The sequence below is a fragment of the Electrona antarctica genome (genome assembly GCF_951216825.1).
Source record: "Electrona antarctica genome assembly, chromosome: 12".
Lineage (NCBI taxonomy): Eukaryota > Metazoa > Chordata > Actinopteri > Myctophiformes > Myctophidae > Electrona > Electrona antarctica.
In genome coordinates this window covers 46,296,091-46,322,149 of record NC_136793.1, presented here as the reverse complement: position 1 = coordinate 46,322,149, position 26,059 = coordinate 46,296,091, and the positions used below count along the sequence as shown (strand labels likewise).

General features: G+C 45.8%; 1 protein-coding gene across 1 annotated transcript in view; it reads right to left on the bottom strand.

The window, feature by feature from the left end:
- The window catches only part of mctp1a (multiple C2 domains, transmembrane 1a), a gene marked incomplete at its 3' end in the record, with an annotated part of 149,746 nt that overhangs the window by 38,646 nt on the left and 85,041 nt on the right, over positions 1-26,059 (bottom strand). The window contains exons 10-11 of the mRNA XM_079517003.1: positions 19,010-19,129; positions 1,105-1,221 (exon numbers count right to left, since the gene is read on the bottom strand). Of these exons, the coding sequence (XP_079373129.1) occupies positions 1,105-1,221; positions 19,010-19,129 (237 nt within the window). The remainder of the gene's footprint in view (positions 1-1,104; positions 1,222-19,009; positions 19,130-26,059) is intronic.

The following is a 26,059-nucleotide window of genomic DNA, read 5'->3' as shown; positions in this document are numbered from 1 at the left end:
TTTTGCAATCGCCGCGGTAGATGTTGGGAGTGTGTCATCAACCGCTGATAACTGTAAGAGTTTATCAGAAACCGGGTCGCTCAAAACAACGCTTTGTGATGCATGCGCAGCATTGTTGTGCACATGTCCTATTTTTAGTTTTTTTTAAATAATGATTTAAAAAAAAGTTTTGGACAGCAACGTTATGTTGTTATGTTATGTTATGTTATGTTATGTTATGTTATGTTATGTTATGTTATTTATGTTATGTTATGTTATGTTATGTTATGTTATGTTATGTTATGTTATGTTATGTTATGTTATGTTATGTTATGTTGTTATGTTATGTTATGTTATGTTATGTTATGTTATGTTATGTTCATCTGTGCCAAAACATGCTGCTCGTGTCCTCGACTCTATTCACAATATTATACAAACCGCATGAATACATTGTTCTTACATTTTAAATGATAAAAGAAAAGAAAAAACAACAACAGACAGAGAAATAAAGCCCCAGCACAAAAATGTAATGAATGTGTGTGATAATGTAAACAGTACTATGCATGGAAGACAAAAACGAGGCGAGTAGGGCACCGTTCCTCAACAAATGGACATTGAACAGGTCCTTTGACTCTGAGAGTGGAACCAAATGGACCCTTATTTACAGTGCAGATTGGGGTACCAAAGATAGAAATATTTATATATAAATAATAATAGCATCACATGTGGGTCCGTGGATTATCAAACTGAGGGTCCTCGAATTGAAAAAAGGTTTGAGAATCACGGAACTCGACTATACTGGAACCCAAATCTGCAATATAAGAATCCTCGGTGCTTAATTAACTCCGGGAGTGCACAAATGCAACCAAACTGACCCGTGAAAGGGTCTCAGAGTTACACAACGCCCCCCCCCCCCCCCCCCCCCCCCCCCCCCCCCCCCCCCCCCCCCCCCCCCCCCCCGGCCCAAGGACCCGGTGCTGAGAACCGCCAAGTCCAAACAAACAATAGGATCCAGCCATTGTTCTGGCCTTCAGGAGAGAGGAGGAGGCAATTACAGTAGAGAGAAGACAGGGGGAGGTGGATGGATACAGTATGGGGCGGGTGCATGGATGGCGACTCACTCACCACGTCCTGTCTGTTATCCCTCCCCGACGCGATGAGGACATAGTTCCAGGCTAAGGGCAGTAGCAACGCCAGCGGAATCATGTAGAGTTCAAAGTTCCAAACGACGACGACAAACAGCTAGAGAGACGGAGCGAGAGAGAGAGAGAGAGAGAAGAGAGAGAGAGAGAGAGAGAGAGAGAGAGAGAAATAAAAGAGTGAAAACCTGCGAACAAAAGAAATAAGAAAACAGACAACAGAAAGGAAACAGTCCCGGTATACATCCCTGAACGTATACATTCTCGGTATATACGGCCTCATATTGACCCGGGAGAGGTTTTTTTTCTTTACTCATGAGAGAAGAGGAACGCTACGTCGTCGACCACATATGTGTGCGACCTGAAGACGGCGCACGTTCTCACACATTCATATGCAGAGTCACAAGCGCCGCGAGACAAAGCGCAATGAACCGAGCAGCACCACCCCGACCCGAAGCTGTGTGGAAACCATACAGGGGCCTCCTATCAGTTCAACATCCCCCTTGCCCCGTACGGACCCCCTCGAGGGGGATCCCTGGACCGGGCCTTCGAGAAGGAAAGGTGGAGAGTGGGGATGAAGTGCCGGTGCCAAGATTTTTTTAAGACAGTGATGCTTCGTCACTGACCCCTTCCACGCTCCCCCCCCCCCACCCCCCGACCCACGTGCCCTGACCTCCCAAAGCCCCACACCCCGAGTCCCTAACCCTGTCACTCCAAACGCCAATACCTTCCATCACGCTCCCAAAGCCTGCCTTGACCCATCTCTATCCTCCTCTGCTCCCATCTGCCAACACGCTAACCCCTACACCTCCCCTCTCATCAGCCAAACAAGAAGAGTATAGCCGGCTGAAAATTAACCCCGTTCTCTGCATCTTGACAGGCCCCTCTTTAGCCTCTTTAGTACCGTATAGCCGTCCACAAAGATATTTCTTTTTGTGGGAAAATGAAATTGCAAATGATGGACTCGCTCGGTCTCATTTTGTCGCGCGTCAATGCGACGGTACAATTGGAGAAGAAAAAGGCAAGACAAAAAGTTTAGCTTAAAAGGGAAGATAATACCTGGCAGCCACGTCAAACCACACAGCCTTTAAAACAAAAAGGTAAGCGAAACGTTCTCGTATTTATTTGACTGTGGTTAGCTTTCTGGGTTAAGGACGTCAGTGTTCTGTACCTTACACATGTGTTCATGTATAAGCACAGTCCAAGGAAGAACGTTTGCTTTCGCCATCTTTGTTGAAGAAGAGTCTGAGCAATTATGTTTTAGAATACGTTTAGGAATAAGGTTAAGGTTAGGCATAGTTTTACTGAGGTTATGTTTAGGACTAAGGTTAGGTTTAGGCATAGATTTACTGAGGTTATGTTTAGGAGTAGGACTAAGGTTAGGTTTAGGCATAGATTTACTGAGGTTATGTTTAGGAGTAGGACTAAGGTTAGGTTTAGGCATAGATTTACTGAGGTTATGTTTAGGAGTAGGACTAAGGTTAGGTTTAGGCATAGATTTACTGAGGTTATGTTTAGGAGTAGGACTAAGGTTAGGTTTAGGCATAGATTTACTGAGGTTATGTTTAGGACTAAGGTTAGGTTTAGGCATAGATTTACTGAGGTTATGTTTAGGAGGAGGACTAAGGTTAGGTTTAGGCATAGATTTACTGAGGTTATGTTTAGGACTAAGGTTAGGTTTAGGCATAGATTTACTGAGGTTATGTTTAGGAGGAGGACTAAGGTTAGGTTTAGGCATAGATTTACTGAGGTTAAGGTTAGGAATAAGGTTAGGTTTAGGCATAGATTTACTGAGGTTATGTTTAGGACTAAGGTTAGGTTTAGGCATAGATTTACTGAGGTTATGTTTAGGACTAAGGTTAGGTGTAGGCATACATTTACTGAGGTTAAGGTTAGGAATGCCTTCTTAAAAAGATATTTATACAAATTTTAGATTTATTTCATGATGGATAAAAACCTCTGTAGGAATTAAAAACAAAATGCTGAGCATGCCAGTCATGTTTTACACACTCAATCTTTTCCTGGCGAAACACATCGTATTCATCAAAATTCCAAGGACACACAATTCATTACTTCGAATCTAAGCAAAAAAATAAATAAAATAGAAATGAATAAAATAAATGGCTAAATAAAACAATCAAGGCTGTGATGGACACAGGCTGGTTAAGTTTTGGGAAATTAATTACTCCCCCGTTGTTGGAGGAGGATTTCCACTGGAAGAAGAAGGGGTCACGGTTTTGATGGTGCAACTCTCATGGAAATGGAAAATAACATAACATAAGACTGCAGATGAGTTATTGCTCCGTCCGAGAACCGCAGTCCCTCAATAACAATTATGATTAATTTGTGTTTGGTTGGACAGCATCAGCAAGAAAAGAGGTACAATTTCCTAATAAAAACAATTTCTTTAGACTCAGTGCTACTTTGTGTTTGTTTGCGTGTCGTGTCATGTGTGTGCGCGCGTGTGTGTGTGTGTGTGTGTGTGTGTGTGTGTGCGTGCGTGTGCACGTGCGTGTGTGTGTGTGCGTGCGAACATACGTACATGCGAGTGTGCAGAGACACACGGAGAGTGAAACAAAGAAGTCAAGCGATACTGGATCTTGCCAGTGTCGTATCCAGTCTAAGGTTAATATGAGTACAGAGCAGGTTTACAGAGCGTGTCCAAAGGTATTTTGTTATTGTCGTAATCCCAGTGCAATGCCAGACACACACACACGCGCGCGCGCACACGCTCTCTCTCTCTCTCTCTCTCTCTCTCTCTCCCTCTCTCTCACACACACACAAGATTTGAACTGTGGCGTTATAAACTGGTCTCAGTTGGCACACAGACACGCACGCACATGCACGCACACGCATGCATATGCGCGCACGCGCACAGGGAACCACGTATACTGTACCAGATTTGTGTTGTTAGAATGTTTCCGAAATATTCCACATTTTATTTCAAAGCAGATCTACAAGTTCACAAGCTTGTAGATCGGCTATCTTCAAATATATCCGATGTATGCAGTATAATAGGTTTAAAATGCTCATGTGGTCTATTAGTCGCTTCTTTTGGGCTTTGCTTTCCTTATAGGCCTGGTTGCTTTACTCTTACTGTACTCTATGCAGTGTTGTTTTTGTCGACTAAAACTAAGACTACCTTTTTTCACTGACGAAAACTAAATGGAAACTAAATGAAAACTAAGCTATGATGATTAAAACTAAGACTAAATGTATTGACAATTTCGTCAACAGCTAAAAACTAGACAGACTAGTCATTTTACACTTGGTTGCATGCTGCGACGCGTTGTGAGCTTGTAGATCGGCTATTTTCAGCAAGTGTAAAATCAGTCATTACGACAACATCAAGGCCCGCTAAAATACATTTTAGTCGACTGTAGATTTAGTCGACTAAACTCGTATGACATTTAGTCGACTAAAACTAGACTCACACTAAAACATTCCAGGTGACTAAAATGTGACTAAAACTAAATGAAAACTATTCAAGAGGCTATGACTGAAACTAAAATTAAAATGTTCTGCCAAAAACAACACTGACTCTATGTATCTCTCACAAAATCTGGACAACACTGGAAGCTAGCCTGTTTGCGAGAGCGCCGGCATCCCACATTATAAAAGCTAGAAACGGGCAACGTTCACAAGGTAACATGAACTGACAGTCGCTGACACAAACCAAACGCACCAAAACCAAACAAAGATGTTGTTGTTTTTTTTAACACGACAACAGCAGAAACAGCAACGTCCGGAGCATTGTGTGCACAGTTTGCTCGCGGCGAGGTATGTTCTTCGGACGTGGCCGCGGCGACCCTGCCAACACCAATAAAAACGTAATGAAGAAGAACTCGTCTTTCTGAGACACAAACGAGTACACACACACACACACACACACACACACACACACACACACACACACACACACACACACACACACACACACACACACACACACACACACACACACACACACACACACACACACACACACGTTGCATTTACAGTATCTCATTGTTATTATCCCTGAGCTGGTCTCAAGAACGAATGTTAATACCACACATCATACATGCGTTGTCTCATACAGGCGAGATACAAGTGCACGCACACACTTGGACACGCTACACTAATTTCTTCATTCAAGGTTTGTACGTTATTGTTGCATCTTGTGTACAGGTACATAAGAGTAAAACTTGTTTTTGTTTGGCTTCCTTCAAACAATGCAGCGGCATACGTAGATGAGCGTTACATTCAAAACAACAGAAAAACACAGCAAGCACAGCAAACAAAGGGATAGAATAAAGAGTGCAAGAAAGAGCGAGCAAAGAGTAAAAAAGAAAAATGGTAACATATGTACATGTTTTCCCTGTTGTAGCAAAGTTATAGGTAAACCTTTGGTGAACAGCGCCACAGTAGGTTATGTTCCATTATATACAACACAATTTAGTTTAAGAAGGTGCAATTGAGGCTATGTTCAATATATACAGCACATTTAGTTTAGAAAGGTGCAATTTGAGCATGTGTTACCGTGTAACTCACTTTTATGTTAATTCACACCATTAGGTTACGACTTAGAGAAGGGGCATAGTTTGAGGGGGACAGTTTTCATGTTCTAGTCTGTGCACTTACAGTACGTCGATCATGCAGTATTCTCACTTAGAACCCGCAAGTATTGAGTTAGGATTTGTAAACATGACACTGCAATCCGGCAACAAAGACGCAAACATATGGTGCAGCCTCACTTATCTTGGATCAGATATTTTTTTAGTACGCTCATCAGAAGGATAAGCCCCTTGAGAGAGACACGTCATCTCATTTTCAAGGGGGTCCTTGATTTTGGGGCTATAAATAACTACATAAACACATCAAAATGTTCTCTCTCCAACACTCACGGACCCGATCATATAAATAACACAGTATAAACATATTTGGTTTGTGCTTCTCCCATTTCTCACAGTGTCTAAGGAGACATTTCTATTATGATACCATCGTTATGTATACCCATTCCTCTCTCTCTCTCCTAATGTTTATACAAGCACTTAAAAGACCCTTTTGAATCTCCCTTCTCTTTTCTCTCTCTCTCTCTCTCTCTGTCCATCTCGCTTTCTCCTCCATTCGCCCAGGGGTTATTTAACCTAGTCCCCCCGCACCCCACCCCACCCCACGCCTCCCTTTCCATTCCAGCCTTCCATTCGGCTACTCTAGCTGAGGGCTAGGCTTTGACTGGCAGCTGGAGGAAGCGGACACCCAGGCCCCAGCAGTGTCCAGCCCTGCCCCAGCATGCCTGCCTCCCGGCTGGGGAAAAAAAGAAAGCAAGGGGGGGGCCCGGCCTGCCGCAGTGCCTGGACCTAGTCCTCACCAGCACAGCACAGCTACCCACCCCACTGCATGGACGCTGCCTATCCCAGATAGCCAGCCCTCTGCCTGGGGAGGAGGGAGACAAAGAGAGGGAGAGAGAGAGAGAGAGAAAGAGAGAGAGGGGGGAGGGAGGGGGGAGGTCAGCGACCAGAGGAAGGGAGGAGGCGGACGAGTGAAAAACAGATGAAGACAAGGATGAAAACATGTTGGATCGAAGGGTGAAAAAAGAAAGAAAACGAGATAGAGAGACAGAAAACGCAAAAGGAAGGTGCGCGTACACACAAACGCACGCACGCACGCACGCACGCACGCACGCACGCACACAGAATCAGTGCTTTGTGAATTTTGTGAATTGTCATGAATTTCAAATAAACTGCTATACTTTGTATGATTTTTATCTTATTTGTAATCATATTGTCAAAACATATATATTTTTGGGACAGAATGAAGTGAAATTAATTAATTTAATGGCAGTGGACTAAACTTCTGATTGTTTTACAATGTGGAATCAAAATGATTCACCTAAGACTTTATCAAGCAAAACATATTGGTGTATATTCAAGCAAAGTGATAAAAAGAAATACATAAATAAAAACTATATATATATATATATATATATATATATATATATATATATATATATATATATATACATATACACACTTATATTACTAAATCAGATCTGGAAGTCAATTTAAAAAGGTTTGCTGAACATGATACTATTTTTGGAGCCAAAAATAATATTCTAATGAGAATAGAATATCTCAAACATCATATTATCAACAATACTGAAAGACAGTAACTAAATTAAAGTAGTCTTTGGATTTGATGTGTGTGCGATTATGTATTATCTGTATCTGTATCTGTATCACACACACACACACACACACACACACACACACACACACACACACACACACACACACACACACACACACACACACACACACACACACACACACACACACACACACACACACACACACACACACAAATAGTTCTAAAGATTATTCATCATCTGCTAATATAGAGGTGGAGGCGAGACTTGTTTCAAACATAGCCTAATGCGTGTCTTTACGGGCTGTGCAGTCCGAACCACTGTGGACTGTGGGAGGGTGGTATTCATTCAGCGGCCTGGCCACGCACGCACGCGCGCACGCGCACACACGCACACACACACACGGCTGACTTTTTCCCTCGCTCTGTCTCAGCGGAGAGAGAGAAGCCGAAGAAGAAGAAGTTTGGATTTCAGAGAGAGCTCTCCCTTTATCTCTGTTACATCAATTTCCATGCTGGCACTAAGTGTTGCCAGATAGCAAACCAGCAGTCCTTGTTAAGTTCAGTGCTGGGGTGGAAATGGAGCCCATGTCCTGTTTGTGACCGGGAGCAACGCTGCCATCGGTACTTTCCGTGGTCCTGCACTGCCCCCCGGTGGTCAGACCATAAGCTGATGTTTTGATGGCTTGATAAGGATGTTAGCAGAGTGGAGGCCCAAGCAACCAAGCAAGCAGCAGGATGGATGGATGGAAGCCCTTCGGTCTGTAGTAATAGTGAAGTGCAGACTATAAATTGTTTTTGACGTTTGGGTTTTTGCTGAGAACTTGAGGAAAAGTGAGACTGCCTTCTCTGCATCAAGCACGTCAGTGCCGTTCATCAGGTAAGTCGCTCTGACGCTCTCCATCCATCCCTCTCTCTCTCTCTCTCTCTCTCTCTCTCTCTCTCTCTCTCTCTCTCTCTCTCTCTGGTGACTAAGACACTGAACTTGTTATTCAATGTGCCACTGTAGGTTTTCAACCTTCATTCATGTTGAGCGGTGAAAAAGACAAAAACATGAGAAGATAGCTGTGTCTTTGAAAAAGCCACGCCTTGCCTGTCGGCAATGACAAACTTGAAAAACTTTCAAGAGTTTAGACAAAGGGGAGTCGCAGGAGCAATTTTGTAGAGACACCCAAAGTTGAGGCGTGCCTGTTCCTATAGTATGTAGAAAGGTATCTTCAGTGCAATGTCCTCGCGCATGCGTTTGTGTGCGTGCGTGCGTGCATGCGAGTGTGCACGTGTGTGTGTGTGTGTGTGCCTAGACTGGCACTCCTACAAATACATTTTCTCATACACCAGCATACACACACACACACACACACACACACACACACACACACACACACACACACACACACACACACACACACACACACACACACACACACACACACACACACACACACACACACACACACACACACACACACACACACACACACACCATACCAATAGGTGACCCCCCTCCTCCTTTACTTTTTCCTCTTTTCTTTTTTTTTTTCAGCGGGGTGAATTTTTATCTAAATGCAAAGCAGGTGATAGGTGCTCTAGTTTCTTCTAGAAGTAGCTGCCTTGTCTGGGGCTCTCTTCCCTGATAAGAGTCCTACTTTGCCCGACATAAAAGAGCCGGTATCATTTCCCCTGCACACACACACAACCCCCCCCCCCCCCCCCCCCTCCCCCAGCACGCACACACACACACACACACACACACACACACGCGCACACGCACACGCACACGCACACGCACACGCACACGCACGCACGCACACACACAAACACACACACAGTAACAACCCCCCAGCCAGCCTCCGTGCCCTCACACCCCTTCCCACCGAGACACCGAGCACAAAGCTGCCTCTATTTGCTCCCAATTCAGGGCCCAATTGCAGATAAAGTTACCAGCAAATTTGTTTGGAGGGAAGAGTCGCCGAGGCCTGCCGTCCCCCGGGCAATAACAGCCCTCTCTCTCGCCTCCGCGCACGGTGGTGGCGGTGGGGGCCGGCCGCTGGGGAGGAGGGGGGGGGGGGGGGGGGGGGGGGAGCGGCGCGACGCGGCAATACAAACCCAACACCCGACGCTAGTGTCCCCACAATGGCCCCGGTTCTTGGAGAGGAGGGGGAGGTAAAATAAAGGTGGGGGTGGGGGGGTTGGGGCGATGGGAGGAGGGACGGGGAGGAGCTCAGCACGCAGGTGTAGTCAGAGGAAGCAGGCGCTTAACCCCTGAGAGACAATACAGAGAGATGGAGACAGTAGAAGGCGCGCACGCACGCACGCACGCACGCACGCACGCACGCACGCACGCACGCACGCACGCACGCACCACCCGTGGTGTGCAGGACAGGAGGTAACTTCAGTCCTGTCCATCGTGCCAAAAGCCTCGGGCCATGCTGCCACAGAGACTGCTGCTCTGTCAGGGCTGACAGCAGTGTGTGTGTGTGTGTGTGTGTGTGTGTGTGTGTGTGTGTGTGTGTGTGTGTGTGTGTGAGAGAGAGAGAGAGAGAGAGAGAGATTGTACAGCTCCTCTCTAATCACAGCTGGCAATAATGGCCAATGTGCACGTTTGTGGGTGGATGTGTGTGAGTGCACGTGTGGCCGTGCGCGTGTGTGTAAAACATGGACAATGTCAGATCAACTGCATTCTGCACTCAAACACTCACACACTGGCTTTGTTTTTCAGTGTCGCGCACGCAAGCGCGCGCACACTCACACACGCACACGCACATGCACACGCACACGCACACGCACACACACACACACACACACACACACACACACACACACACACACACACGGCTTAGCTTATTGGACATTTGTTATTTCGTTTTACTTATTTATTCATTTTTCTGAGCATCCCTATACTCCACTTTCCTGGCTTCCACTGCAGTGGTTCCCAAACTGGGTCCCCAAATTATTTTTGTGGGGTTCCCCAGATGAATATCGGCACATTTCAAGAATTACAATTGAATGACTTTTAACACTTTGACTGCCTCCCGCAATTCAGTCTAATGTCCCTCACCGGCAGCCGTAGAAAAGGGGTATTTTATTTTGAAGGCCCCATTGATCTCCCCAAAAACTAGGAAGCAAAACCGCCTATAGCAAATGTGACCATCGTAACTTTAAAAGACATCAGAAGCGTTCATATTGTCACTTCGAAGTAGCGACAATTTGTTTAATGAGCTAACATGTTCTGTTCAGTCACCTCAATCTGAACTTCAATTCAGAGTAAAACTCGTTAAAGATTGTGCTTATAATGGAAGTGACTCAATAAAAAACCCAAGCCAATCAATCACGCCAACGGCAGGAAAATCACATCGTGAAAATAGATGATCTACAAGCTTGCAGTTCGGCTATTTTATTATGTGGAATTCACATTATTCTGTGGAACCGAGTCAAACAAAATGTAATGCCTACAATTCCAAGTGCTTGGATGGGGTGGTTGGTCCCCCAGTTCAAATATGACTATTTTGGGGGGGTCCCCAGTTCAAATATGATTATTTTGGGGGGTCCCCAGTTCAATTATGATTATTTTGGGAGGTCCCCAGTTCAAATATGATTATTTTGGGGGTCCCCAGTTCAAATATGATTATTTTGGGGGTCCCCAGTTCAAATATGATTATTTTGGGGGTCCCCAGTTCAAATATGATTATTTTGGGGGGTCCCCAGTTCAAATATGATTATTTTGGGGGTCCCCAGTTCAAATATGATTATTTTGGGGGTCCCCAGTTCAAATATGATTATTTTGGGGGTCCCCAGTTCAAATATGATTATTTTGGGGGTCCCCAGTTCAAATATGATTATTTTGGGGGTCCCCAGTTCAAATATATTTTGGCGGGTTGCAGCCTGTAATGGTTGGGAAGCCTTGTTCTACTGTACCAGTGGTGGACAAAGTACTCAAATACCAGTACTTGAGTCAAAGTACAGATACTCCTGGTCAGCTATTACTCAACTACTGTACAAGTGATGACATCCTCGCTGCATGTCCCGCTGGGAGGAGACCCCGGGGCACTGGGCACGGGGCACTGGGCACGGGGCACTGTGCACGGGGCACTGGGCACGGGGCACGGGGAACTGGGCACGGGGCACTGGGCACTGGGCACTGGTGTGCATGTCCAATAAAAATGACTTTACAATTTACAATTTAGGCATTTAGCAGACGCTCTTAATCCACTTTAACAAATACCGTACACGTTTTTGAAAAACTTCCTCCTCATATAATAATAATACACACACACACACACACACACACACACACACACACACACACACACACACACACACACACACACACACACACACACACACACACACACACACACACACACACACACACACACACACACACACACATAATAATAATAATACCTGATGATCATGCTTTTAAACATATTTAATTATTCAAAAGTACAAACCACAAAGTATATTTTCATTATTATCAATGCATTGCCGTATGGTCATTTTTGGACATTCTATCATTCATTAAATATCAGCAATAGTGAAAATAGATGTACAATAGCTCACACCACGAGGCCGAGGTGGGGTTGGCGAAAGGGCCTTTCTGTGTGGAGTTTGCATGTTCTCCCCGTGTCCCCTAGGGTAAGTACCCTCACAAAAACATGCAGTAATCGTGGTCTCTAAACTACCTCCCCCTGGCCAGCCAGGGCGCCTGATGGAGGGGAAAGGGACTGGTCGGAATAACGTGTTCCTCCCACGCGCTACGTCCGGCCAGGGAAATTCCCCCCTGTCAGGTGAAAAGAAGCAGCTTGGACTTCTCATGCATGGAAGGAGGCATGAGGTCAGTCCGCTGCCCCCCCAGGTTGGCAGAGGAAGCGTAGCACCCAGGATTAGATAATTGGCACTGGGTGAAAAAACTGAGTTGCAAAATCGTGGGATAAAATATTTAGGAAAAAAAACAATAGCTCACACCAACGTGTGGTGAGCTTGTAGATCGGCTATTTTCACCATTTCAACTATGGCCCCCACACTGTATCGTCTGAAACCTCCTCATATGTCAGAAACTGTTGCTTTTCACGAGTCAAATCCAAACACAGTTGTGGAAACAGAGCTTGTGGATGTGCTACTGTATGACGCTGTAGTATGGTCGAGTAGGGGGGCGTTAATGTACAGAGGAAATAAAAACACATCTCAAGTTGGAGATAAGAGGTTTCTACCGTACACATGATGAGCACAGTGGCACCTTGGCCAGATGGCCCCCCGTAAAAACCTACTTAAAGAGATGAGTGAAGTGATTAAGAGTGTGTGTGTGTGTGTGTGTGTGTGTGTGTGTGTGTGTGTGTGTGTGTGTGTGTGTGTGCGCACACGCGTGTGTGTGTGCGTGCGTGTGTGCGTGCGTGCGTGCGTGCGATAGAGAGAGAGAGAGAGAGAGAGATGAATCAATTAATTCAAGTCAAGTAAGGCAGAGATACCTGTATACCTGAAATCAGGTACCTACACTGGGGGCGACCCACATGGCTAGGGTTTTTGTTATAACTCCATTCGCCTGACAGACTACCGAAGGGGAGAGAGAGAGAGAGAGAGAGAGAGAGAGAGAGAGAGAGAGAGAGAGAGAGAGAGAGAGAGAGAACATTGAAACCCACATTTCAGCTGGACTCCATATATACACTCTAAAGTACAATAACCTTGGCCTAGATATGTCGTTTAGCATCTTCTGAATACTCTGCATGTTAACAGTTACAAGGCCAACATGAAGAGCTGCCACTATGATTCACACATGATGCATGTAGACACTGGCTATAATAAAGAGCTAGAAATTGTATTCAGGCACGCACGTGTGTGTGTGTGTGTGTGTGTGTGTGTGTGTGTGTGTGTGTGTGTGTGTGTGTGTGTGTGTGTGTGTGTGTGTGTGTGTGTGCGCGCGTGCGTGCGTGTGTGCGTGCGCATGTGGTGTGTGTGTGTGTGTGTGTGTTCTTCTATTTCTGTCTTTGTGAGAATGGAATGATAGAAGGATGACCCAATAGAGATCGTTGATGTCTCCCAAAGGCCCAAACTAGTTAAAATAGCCGATTTACAACCTTGTAGTGGTTTTTTTTACATTTTTTATTAATGGACTTTCTCAGATTTTTGATGGGCACTAGCGGCGGCTAGCCCCTCCCAGCTTTGAGTGTTTGTCTAAACACAAACATTGAAGACATAAGTGAGGACGGAAATTGTGATTGGCCGGAATGAGATGATGTATGATGATAAGAGCGCCCCTCACTTCACACGGGTGTGATTTTCTTATGTATGTATGAAATTATTTTGAAAAATGTCTCTTATATTATTGATGGAAGTTTTTAATTCTGGTTTATTTATATTTTCTGAGGGGTGCTAGCACCTCCTATATTCAGCTATTAATGTAGATTTCCGTGTTACAAATATTAAATTCCCATTGACAATGGAGAATTTACGTCGTGATGTGTCTGAGCAAATCGACATGTTTTGATGTTTAATTTACGTCATATTTAGCGGAATTCTGACGTAATTTCTCCCTTCATTGTCAATGGCAGATATTGAGACGTGTGGGGACAAGATTTAGCGGACATTTGACCTGAATTCCTAAATTTAGCTAAATTATCAGCTCTTATCATCTCATACTGGCCATTGGCCAATCAGAATGCCTGTTGCCTGTGATTGGTTAACTGAATTGCTCGTCTACATATGACGTAAATTTTCCGTTCAATGTCAATGGCGTTTAATGTTTTGATGTTTAATTTACGTCATATTTAGCGGAATTATCAGCTCTTATCATACATCATGCATCATCTCATACTGGCCAATCAGAATGCCTGCTGCCTGTGATTGGTTGGCTGATTTGCTTCTCAGGCTGGCTTGAGTGAGATTCCCCCCCCATAAACAAACATTTAAAATAAAACTTACACCAATCGAAAACAAAATTCCTTTCCACAAATGACGATGTGTTGCAAAGAAGTATAACAATTCTATTGTCCTGTCAAAACCAATTCACAATCCCTGATTGGCCGAGGGTGTCACCGACATACGCACCCTGATTGCAGTGGCGTTTCCAGGAATTACATTTTGGGCAGAGAAGATGTGTTAAGTGTCGTCCCCCCGCGCACAATCAGTAGCACTAAATGTTTTCAAAGAGATATACCTGCCAGACAGTAGGATACAAAGAGATATACCTGCCAGACAGTAGGATACAAAGAGATATACCTGCCAGACAGTAGGATACAAAGAGATATACCTGCCAGACAGTAGGATACAAAGAGATATACCTGCCAGACAGTACTTGCACACGCTCTGCTCGCGCAAGTAATAATGGGCCTAGATATGAAAAATGTGGAAAACCACTGAATTAGGGGTTCAGTGTCTCGCCCAAGGACACTTTGACACTAACTCTGGGGGAGCCCGGATTCGAACTGGGAACCTTTCAACACTTTGAAACGGAGAATCGCCTCGACACATCTAATGGCAATGTTGTCCACCTGTGGATCAAACTTGTTCGCCATGAGCTGGTGGTGCCGGGGTTGAAACAACCAGTGGAGGTCGCCGCTCCCGTACACACCCTCATGATGACCGCCCCAGTGCATAAGACGAGCGATGGCGGTCATGTCAGAGCGGTGGTACTTTCTGTGGGCCGGCACCGACCCAGGCAGGGAGCTCAGCCTGTTCAGACTGGCCCACAGGTGTTCCTCGGGTGCCAACGTGTCCTTGCTCCACTCCATGAAGTTCTGAGCCTCTTTGTTCTCCAGCGCGTGTTTCACAAACTCTCTGGTGACCATTGGTGGGGGTGTCTTCCTGATTCCCGCTCTGGCGATGTTACTGATGTAACCATTGTCAGTATTGACTTTGTGGTGGTATTGCCAGCGGACCTTCTTGGCGTCCGGCACGTCCTCGGACTCCAAACTGTTCTGCCCGTTGAGCATCTTCAGCGCCCGGACCATTTCCGCGTTGGTCTTGATGGGGAGGTCCGCGCCGCACGTGTTGAGCAGGTACTTCCACTCGACGGGGGACTTCAGCAGGTCGTCCATGCAGTTTAAATGGGCCTGCGTCATGGACCAGGTTCCCCAGGACACTCTTTCTAGTTTGCTGGCGACGAACACGTTGGGGAAACAGGACACGATCGCCATCACAGCTTCCTGGAACCCCTCCGCCGACTTCTTATCCACATGCACGCAATAGACGTTCTGCGGGTGGTACACGGTGCGCAGGAGCCGCTCAAACATCTCCACGTCGCCGTGAATCGACATGGGGTAGGCGATGGGGAAGTCTCGCTCTTCTGCGCTGAGTGGCGCTGCGATGAAGCCCCTCATGACCTTGTATGCTTGGCAGTACTTTGTCGTGCTACGATAAAACTCCTCCGATAGCCTCTCCTGAGGTGGTAGAAGTTGAGCAATCTCATCTTTCTTGCCCACAAGCTCTCCGCGGATGAGAGCCGAGCAGACCGGCAGGGACTCCGCATCTATCATTGGCGGAGAGTACGGCAGGGACTCCTCAGCTATCATCGGCGGAGAGTACGGCAGGGACTCCTCAGCTATCATCGGCGGAGAGTACGGCAGGGACTCCTCAGCTGTCATCGGCGGAGAGTACGGCAGGGACTCCTCAGCTATCATCGGCGGAGAGTACGGCAGGGACTCCTCAGCTGTCATCGGTGGAGAGTACGGCAGGGACTCCTCAGCTATCATCGGTGGAGAGTACGGCAGGGACTCCTCAGCTATCATCGGTGGAGAGTACGGCAGGGACTCCTCAGCTATCATCGGTGGAGAGTACGGCAGGGACTCCTCAGCTATCATCGGTGGAGAGTACGGCAGGGACTCCTCAGCTATCATCGGTGGAGAGTACGGCAGGGACTCCTCAGCTATCATCGGCGGAGAGTACGGCAGGGACTCCTCAGCTGTCATCGGCGGAGAGTACGGCAGGGACTCCTCAGCTATCATCGGCGGAGAGTACGGCAGGGACTCCTCAGCTATCATCGGTGGAGAGTACGGCAGGGACTCCTCAGCTATCATCGGCGGAGAGTACGGCAGGGACTCCTCAGCTATCATCGGCGGAGAGTACGGCAGGGACTCCTCAGCTATCATCGGCGGAGAGTACGGCAGGGACTCCTCAGCTATCATCGGCGGAGAGTACGGCAGGGACTCCTCAGCTATCATCGGTGGAGAGTACGGCAGGGACTCCTCAGCTATCATCGGTGGAGAGTACGGCAGGGACTCCTCAGCTATCATCGGTGGAGAGTACGGCAGGGACTCCTCAGCTATCATCGGTGGAGAGTACGGCAGGGACTCCTCAGCTATCATCGGCGGAGAGTACGGCAGGGACTCCTCAGCTATCATCGGTGGAGAGTACGGCAGGGACTCCTCAGCTATCATCGGCGGAGAGTACGGCAGGGACTCCTCAGCTATCATCGGCGGAGAGTACGGCAGGGACTCCTCAGCTATCATCGGCGGAGAGTACGGCAGGGACTCCTCAGCTATCATCGGCGGAGAGTACGGCAGGGACTCCTCAGCTATCATCGGTGGAGAGTACGGCAGGGACTCCTCAGCTATCATCGGTGGAGAGTACGGCAGGGACTCCTCAGCTATCATCGGTGGAGAGTACGGCAGGGACTCCTCAGCTATCATCGGTGGAGAGTACGGCAGGGACTCCTCAGCTATCATCGGTGGAGAGTACGGCAGGGACTCCTCAGCTATCATCGGCGGAGAGTACGGCAGGGACTCCTCAGCTATCATCGGTGGAGAGTACGGCAGGGACTCCTCAGCTATCATCGGTGGAGAGTACGGCAGGGACTCCTCAGCTATCATCGGCGGAGAGTACGGCAGGGACTCCTCAGCTATCATCGGTGGAGAGTACGGCAGGGACTCCTCAGCTGTCATCGGCGGAGAGTACGGCAGGGACTCCTCAGCTATCATCGGCGGAGAGTATTCTCGTGGTAGTCTGTGACGTGGCCTCAACTCGTAAAGCAGTACAGCACTCAGAAGGATGGTCCCCAATAAAGCACTTAGAAGGATGGCCCGGTGTTTTCTTCTACTAAACTGCACACCTCCAAAGATGCATCTGTCCATTTTAGCACAAATTACAATGTTGTGATAATCCTCCCTACTATAGATAAGGAGTTCCTCCCTGTCCCCAGTTAACCCCTGGGGGTCAAAAAACCTTAGGTTTCGTTTTTGGCTAGGTGGCAAAGCCTTCATCCAATCAGGATAGAGAGGGGCCTTCCGCCAATCATGATCGAGCGGGGGTGGGACTTGGTATGTGTGCTGTTGGCCTGTCGCGTGTCCCCCCCACTGTAGTGCGTGCATGTGCACATCTTGTTACCGGGGCGGACCGGGGTTTTTTCCAAATCACTGAATGCTCCTTCAATATAGACAAGGAGATGACGTAATGATGACATGTTGATTATGTAATTGTTATGTCACTCTTAACAGTACACTGTTAAAACTTAACAGTTTTAAGGAATCATTATTACAATGTCAATGCAAAGACGAGAAGAGAGCCAGTATTATTTAAAGTTGGTTGTTGGCCAGCGGTCCTGTTTCTTCACCCGTGTGAAGTGAGGGGGCGCTCTTATCATCGTACATCATCATGCAACATACTGGCCAATCAGAATGCCTGTTGCACAAATTTACGTCATATTTTGCGGACATTTGACCTAATTTCTCCTTTCATTGTCGATGGCAAATATGGGACGTGTGGGGACAAGATGACGTAAAGTTTCCCTTCATTGTCAATGGCATTTAATGTTTGTGTTGCGGACATTACGTCATATTTGGCAGACATTTGACCTAATTTCTCCTTTCATTGTCGATGCCAAATATGAGACGTGTGGGGACAAGATGACGTACATTTTGTGAGGACAAAAGCTGTATATATATGTCAAGTGAGGGGTGCTCTTATCATTGTACATCATCATGACGTAAAATAGACACTATGTGTACATTCATTGTCAATGGGAATGTAATGTTTGTGTAGGATGGAAATCTACACTAATAACTGAATATACAGTAGGAGGGGCTAGCCCTCAAAAAGGAAAGTATAATCATGTTATACTAAAATGTATAACGTAGTTCTACAAGCAAGCACATCAGTGCAGCACACTGCAGCAGTGCAGGTGGCTTCAGAGTTACTTCCACTGCGCAAAAAGCTTGGAATACGGATGTGTATATTACAGGAAACTCCCGTTAATCTTTCCAACAAACTCCCGTAAACTCCCGAATTGTACCATCACACCTGTATATTACCGTATATTACATGTATATGCTGCTAAACTTGAGGTTTACGGGCAAAATACAGTTCCCGTAATTGCCCGTTAACTCCTCTTTTCACGCAACTCTGAAACAATAGTTATAAGGGCCTATAAAATAATTGTGATAAAATTATAGCAATTCGTTGATGTGAAACTTACTTTTACTCTTGAATAGCCTACTTAAGTACATTTAAAAGCAAGTACTTAAGTAACATTTTGACTGAGCTACTTATACTTGTAATGGAGTAAATCTGAACAGGTCGTATTTGTACTCTCTTACTCAAGTACTGGGGTCGAGTACTGATGTTTTGTAATAATAATAATAATCAAAATCTACAAAATAACTATAGTAACTAAAGTTTTCAAATTAAACGTAGTGGGGTAAAAATACAACATTTGCCACCGAGATGTAGTGGTGCAGAAGTAATAGTATTGTAAATTGGAAACACTCAAGTGAAGGACAAATACCTGAAAAATGTGTAATAAGTGCAGTACTGATGATATCTGAAACGGAACGTACCACGAAAGCGCAGACACTCCTCTGCGTGGATTCCCACTCGAAGCAGCTGTTGATGTAGCATCCGGCGTTGATCAGGAACATGACGCACCTCCGCACGCGGTTGAAGTTCTGCTGAAGCAGCTGGGAGGGAGGGAGGGAGGGAGGGAGGGAGGGAAGGATGTGTAATGGGAAAATGACATTTCAACCCATGTACAGTTGGAGGCCATCGATATTGTCCTTTTCTTTTTGCTGAGGTTTGCGTGATCTGCGCAAAAGGACAGTTAACCCATTTTGGCGGGAACCCCTTTGTGTTTTAAACATTATGTTATAATTTAGCTATTGAAAAATAGCAGATCTACAAGCTCATAGCGCGCCACCAAGTGGCACGCTACGAGCTTGTAGGTCTGCTATTTTTGAAAAATCGTGAAAATATTTATTTCAGAAAACTGGAGGATTTAGAAGGATTTTTTAAAATTTTGAGGTCAGGCCTAAATGGGTCGAATGATAAGGGACAATATCGGTGGCACCCAACTGTAAGGCAATTGCTCACAGAGGTAGGATAGTAAATAACTCTTTCACCTGTTACCAGCAGTCAAAAGCCTATTTGTGTGAATTCTAGCAGACTGGAAGAACCATATAAAGTCATGTGTTAAAGGAGTGTCTTGTTGTTTTTCAACCATGTGTTTTTATTTTGGGATCTCTCGAAATGTATAAGAGAGGGTGTCAACCTGTGATTGGGAGATGTCATGATACATGGGTGTTGTGACATTCTCCATGGGGACAGAGACAGACCAGTGTTGTTTTTGTCGACTAAAACTAAGACGAAAAATGTCTGTCGATTACCTTTTTTTAAATGTGCTGCCAAAAACAACACTGGGACAGACACAGGCGTACCGGACGGTCAGAATCTGAACAACTATATTGTCACATCATCGCATTGGACTAACTTCTAGTTTCACGTTCTCTCATTGGACTAACTTCTAGTTTCACGTTCTCTCATTGGACTAACTTCTAGTTTCACGTTCTCTCATTGGACTAACTTCTAGTTTCACGTTCTCTCATTGGACTAACTTCTAGTTTCATGTTCTCTCATTGGACTAACTTCTAGTTTCACGTTCTCTCATTGGACAAACTTCTAGTTTCACGTTCTCTCATTGGACTAACTTCTAGTTTCACGTTCTCTCATTGGACTAACTTCTAGTTTCACGTTCTCTCATTGGACAAACTTCTAGTTTCACGTTCTCTCATTGGACTAACTTCTAGTTTCACGTTCTCTCATTGGACTAACTTCTAGTTTCACGTTCTCTCATTGGACTAACTTCTAGTTTCACGTTCTCTCATTGGACTAACTTCTAGTTTCACGTTCTCTCATTGGACTAACTTCTAGTTTCACGTTCTCTCATTGGACTAACTTCTAGTTTCACGTTCTCTCATTGGACTAACTTCTAGTTTCATGTTCTCTCATTGGACTAACTTCTAGTTTCACGTTCTCTCATTGGACTAACTTCTAGTTTCACGTTCTCTCATTGGACTAACTTCTAGTTTCACGTTCTCTCATTGGACTAACTTCTAGTTTCACGTTCTCTCATTGGACTAACTTCTAGTTTCACGTTCTCTCATTGGACAAACTTCTAGTTTCACGTTCTCTCCTTGGACAAACTTCTAGTTTCACATTCTCTCATTGGACAAACTTCTAGTTTCACATTCTCTCATTGGACAAACTTCTAGTTTCACGTTCTCTCATTGGACTAACTTCTAGTTTCACGTTCTCTCATTGGACAAACTTCTAGTTTCACGTTCTCTCCTTGGACAAACTTCTAGTTTCACATTCTCTCATTGGACAAACTTCTAGTTTCACATTCTCTCATTGGACAAACTTCTAGTTTCACGTTCTCTCATTGGACTAACTTCTAGTTTCACGTTCTCTCATTGGACAAACTTCTAGTTTCACGTTCTCTCATTGGACAAACTTCTAGTTTCACGTTCTCTCATTGGACAAACTTCTAGTTTCACGTTCTCTCATTGGACAAACTTCTAGTTTCACGTTCTCTCATTGGACTAACTTCTAGTTTCACGTTCTCTCATTGGACTAACTTCTAGTTTCACGTTCTCTCATTGGACTAACTTCCAGTTTCACGTTCTCTCATTGGACTAACTTCTTGCCGTGAAATAATGGTGAAATGTAAGCACTTTCAACCCGGAGGCCATATATTTTGCACGTTATATAATCAGAGAAAATATCCCAACTTTCATCCTCCAGGCCCCCCAAGTTAACTTTACAGCGATTGCCCTCTTTGGATGACTTTATGTGGACACACATACCGTAAAGCGCACACACACACACACACACACACACACACACACACACACACACACACACACACACACACACACACACACACACACACACACACACACACACACACACACACACACACACACACACACACACACACACACACACAGCCATCGCTCAGAAAGTAAGACAAGCTGACTCACACGGTTTCTCTACGACGCTCTCTCTCTCTCTCTCTCTCTCTCTCTCTCTCTCTCTCTCTCTCTCTCTCTCTCTCTCAGTACAATCATAAGAGTCTCCCCGACGCCGTCCCTGATTTTTTTCCCCCTCTCCCCCGAGGGCTCTCCAGGCATTTGGCCAGGGATGAGACAGATTTGGCTAGAACCGCTGTCTGCTGCCCGGGTTTGTCAAGCAGACATGGGGATTCGTACAGCAGCGGCGCGTGAAACGATGCGAGCGAGCAAACGAACGCCAAACATCCAACCAGGTCACTGCGAGGAGAGGAGGAAGAGCGTCCCAGCGGACTGTGTCTCCACATCGCTCCTCTCTCTCTCTCTCTCTCTCTCGAGAAGAAGAATTCTGGGACAGTGCTCTCCCCTCCTGTGTCCTGTGTTGTGTTTCTGTGTGTAGGGCAGTGGTTCCCAAAGTGGGGTCCGGGGACCCCCAGGGGTCCTTGAGGGAGTTCCAGGGGGTCCCCAGCTAAATGGTTTGGAACCAAATGGACCCTTATCGGTCTGTAACTCTGAGTGTACAAATGAAACCAAATGGACCCGTAAATTAACATTGATTATACAATTTAAAATGGTGGGTCCCAGAGATAGAAATGCCATTAAATGGGGGTCCGTAGACTAATGCACGCCAAACTGGGGCGTCCTTGAAATTAATCACTGCTGGAGCCCTAAAAATCTTCTCTTATGGGGGGGTCTTTGGCATATATTTTCAAATGGGGGTCCGCGGGCTAATAAGTGTCAATTTGGGGGTCCTTGACATAATAAAGTTTTGGAACCATGTGGTGTAGGGGACGAGGTGCACGATTAACATGCGTGTGCTCGTATGTGCGGTCGGTGCACGCATAATGTACCACATCATGGTATCCAGTGGCGTAAGTACTAATGTACTCAAGCACTGTACTTGGCTTTCGTGGTTCATGTCTTAGGTTATTAGAGAAAGTAGTGATTTATTCTTTTATGGCCAGATGTAATTTCCTGGGGTCTAGTAGGACTATAGTAAATAATAATAAAGAAATCGCCATGACATTTTGTAAAAATAGACGTATTTAGCCCCACGTTCGAATGCCCCCGCCATCCCGTCAAAAATAGCTATAAAAACGCTAAAACGAAAGAAAGCAGCACATTTTTGTTTTACTTTCTTCAGTATTTCAATACTTTTACTTCCCACTACAACTCAGAGGAAAGTATTGTACTTTTACTCCACTACAATTATATGAAAACTTGAGTTCCTTTGTGGATTTTGATTATTATAACAAAACACACTAACCACTTCAGCTGTATATAATTCGGCCATTTGAAAATAGCAGATCTACAATATGCCATTCATAAAATTGCTGCCCTAAAATGTTTATATTGTGTGTGTGTGTGTGTGTGTGTGTGTGTGTGTGTGTGTGTGTGTGTGTGTGTACGTGCGTGCGTGTCATGCCTGCGTGTGTGTCATGCCTGCGTGTAGTAGCGTGTATTCTCATGTGCACGCGTTTTGGAGTTTGAGAGTGTTTAGGGGAGGGTCACACAAAGATGCTTTTTTACACGAGATGAGGAGAAATTATATTCCTTCTGCCTTCATGCATAATTAAGCTGCAGCCTTAGCGCTGAACTGAATAATGACCGTACGGTGTCCTGGTGGGGACAAACATCCCCCTGAGGACTGTGTGTGAGTTACCCATTTCCCTGCGTCCCTAACCCATTAGGACCTGAGGTCCATTCTACAAATGCCTTCGAAATCAGCAGTTCTCAAACCTTTTTGTGTATAGTATTATTGGCCGTGATGGAGCCCCATCTGAAAATGTTTGGTGTTTACCACACTGCTCCGGGCAGCGCACTCCCCGGCGAAGACCTGGTTACCACACTGCTCCGGGCAGCGCACTCCCCGCGCCTCCGCCTCCCAGTTCTTCTGCGTATGTGTATAGTGTCAACACACGCAGAGATGACAGATCAGAATCACACACACACACACACACACACGCACACATACACGCGCACGCAACACTGCTTTGGTACGGAATGAACATAATATAATAATTAGGCCTGCATCGCTGAATTATGAAAAGGACCGCAATTGGAAAAAGCCTGCCGCTGGCTCCCATTTGTTGAAGAGACTAGAGATCTATACATTTTCAAATTATATTGTCATTATCCTTCAATTATCTATTATTTAGAGATATTTATTTGGCTAAAACGCTGAATCCCGCGGATAAAGTAACTACAGACATTAACCTACCGCACAGGATTGTACAATTACATTTAACAAACAAGCTTGATTGACATTTGTAAATAGGTCAATACAAAAACTGCTACGAGGATAAAACCAGAAAAAGCACTAAGACTTGTTTACATCAGGTAGAAAGTAAAAGGAGGGGTAAAAGGGCCAGCAGAACTGCGCTGCCCGGAGCAGTGTGGGAACCAGGTCTTCGCGTGCCAGGGAGAGAAAGAAATCTAAATGTTTCAAACAAAGATTTCTGGAATAATTATTCAAATATAGCAGATGTACAAGCTCACAGCGTGCCATGCACGTGAGCTTGTATAACTGATATGTCTGAGAACCCCTGTTCTAAATCCTATATGTATATAGGAGATTTCTGAAAAACGTATGTTGCTATACATAATCTTAAATCTAAAATGACACGGAGGCTTTCTCGGTTTTAAGGGGCTAAATGCACGTCGTGGCTGTGAGGACACACTGGGCTGTGTGTGTGCGTGTGTGTGTGTGTGTGCACCCTGCCAGGCTCACAAGTTGACAAGCACACTCCGTTCCTTCTCGTTGCTGTGACTTATTATTATTATTATCATTACCGCTGTGATATTAATGTTTCATGTTCAGTGGGGAATGTTGCACAGAGGGCCTCTCAGAGTGACTCCTAAAAACACCCTGACAAGACACTGAAACTTTACTGTCGTAATTAGAATAACGGGCATGAGTGGCTTTTGTGTGGCTTGCGTGCGTGCGTGCACGAGTGAGTGCGTTCTTCCATGTCTCTCTCTGTCTCTTTTAACTTCTTCTCCTCCCTTCACTTCACTGTCTTTTTGATCTCCCCCCCCCCCCCCCCATCCAGCCTTCCATTTCACCTCTGACTCACAAAGATGACCCATGTCAGTGTCTCGCAATGATGATGTCACTTGGATTCTTTGGGGGGGATTTCCCTGTGAGGGCTCTATTGTGTGGAAGGAGCTCCCCTGCTGTCACTCATTGCCGAGCACACACACACATGCACACGCACGCACCCCCAGTTTGACATGCATTAGGCTATGGACCCCCCATTTATTGGCATTTCTATCTCTGAGACCCCAATTTATATCGCAAAATCAATTAGTTATTTTAACTCTCAGAGTTACAGACCCATAAGGGTCCATTTGGTTCCAAACTATCATTTACCTGGGGACCCCCTGGAACGTCCTCAAGGACCCACTTTGGAAACCACTGCTATAATGCTTTACAATGTGTGCTACGTCGACTCGTCGACACATACGCACACCGATCGCCACCGTCCTGCGCAGTTGTTGTGTCCAAACTGCCCGGACACGGTGGTTGTTCTGCCGGGTGCTGTGACTGCTCTGCTGGGGGGGCGGGGGGGCTGGCAGGGCGGCTGCTTCTCTGCTGGAGGCCCCAGGGCCGGTGACTCTTCTACGGGGTCGGTAGCAGCGGCGGCGCTGCTCGTTGTTGGCGGGTGATGCTGCTGCTGCTGCTGGACGGGTGGAGGCCGCGGCTGCGGCTCTTGCTGTTGTTTTTCGGAAGGACGCTTCAGAAATGTACCGATATCCATATTTACTTTTCCAAGACTACACACATAGGTAGGAAGACGGACGAGGTCAGAGGTGGGTTGGTACCTGCGTGTCTGACTGACAATTCCGTCGCAAGTCATTACGAAAATAAAATAATGTGACATGATGACTACTCTAAAATGAATGTATTGTAAAACAAAACATAATAGAATTCAGATTTATTTCTCACAATTATTATAATTATTATTAAAATAAAAATAATCTTCAACTTTTCTTTTTTCTAAAAAAAAAAAAACACACCCCCGGCCACCAGGGGGTGCAATGCCTCCCATGCATCCCCATAAGCTCCGCCCATGCACGGCATCGGGGCGCACAATGAGTACTTTAACTCTTTGTACTTTAAGTGGGCCTATATTTTGATGCCAATACCTTTGGACTTTTAGCTCAAGTAAACATTTTGAATATTGCCTGTAACAGTGTATTTCCATATTTGCAGTATTAACATATACGGTAACATACTTAAGTAAAACATGCGAGTACTTTTCCCCCCCCACCACTGTTCACATGACATGTGAGATCCAGGCCACAGTCTCTCATCCATCCCTCCATTCATCCGTGTCTTTGTGGGGTCCGGGCCGGCCACACTGAGAGGCCTGACAATGAAGTGCAACAGCGACGCAGAGGGCCCACTATAAGGACGGCCAATCTACTTATGCACCCCACAACTGACAACTTGACATTTCTATTCACTGCTAAGAGGGCAGAGAGAGAGAGAGGGAGGGAGGGAGGGAGAGAGAGAGAGAGAGAGAGAGAGAGGGAGAGAGA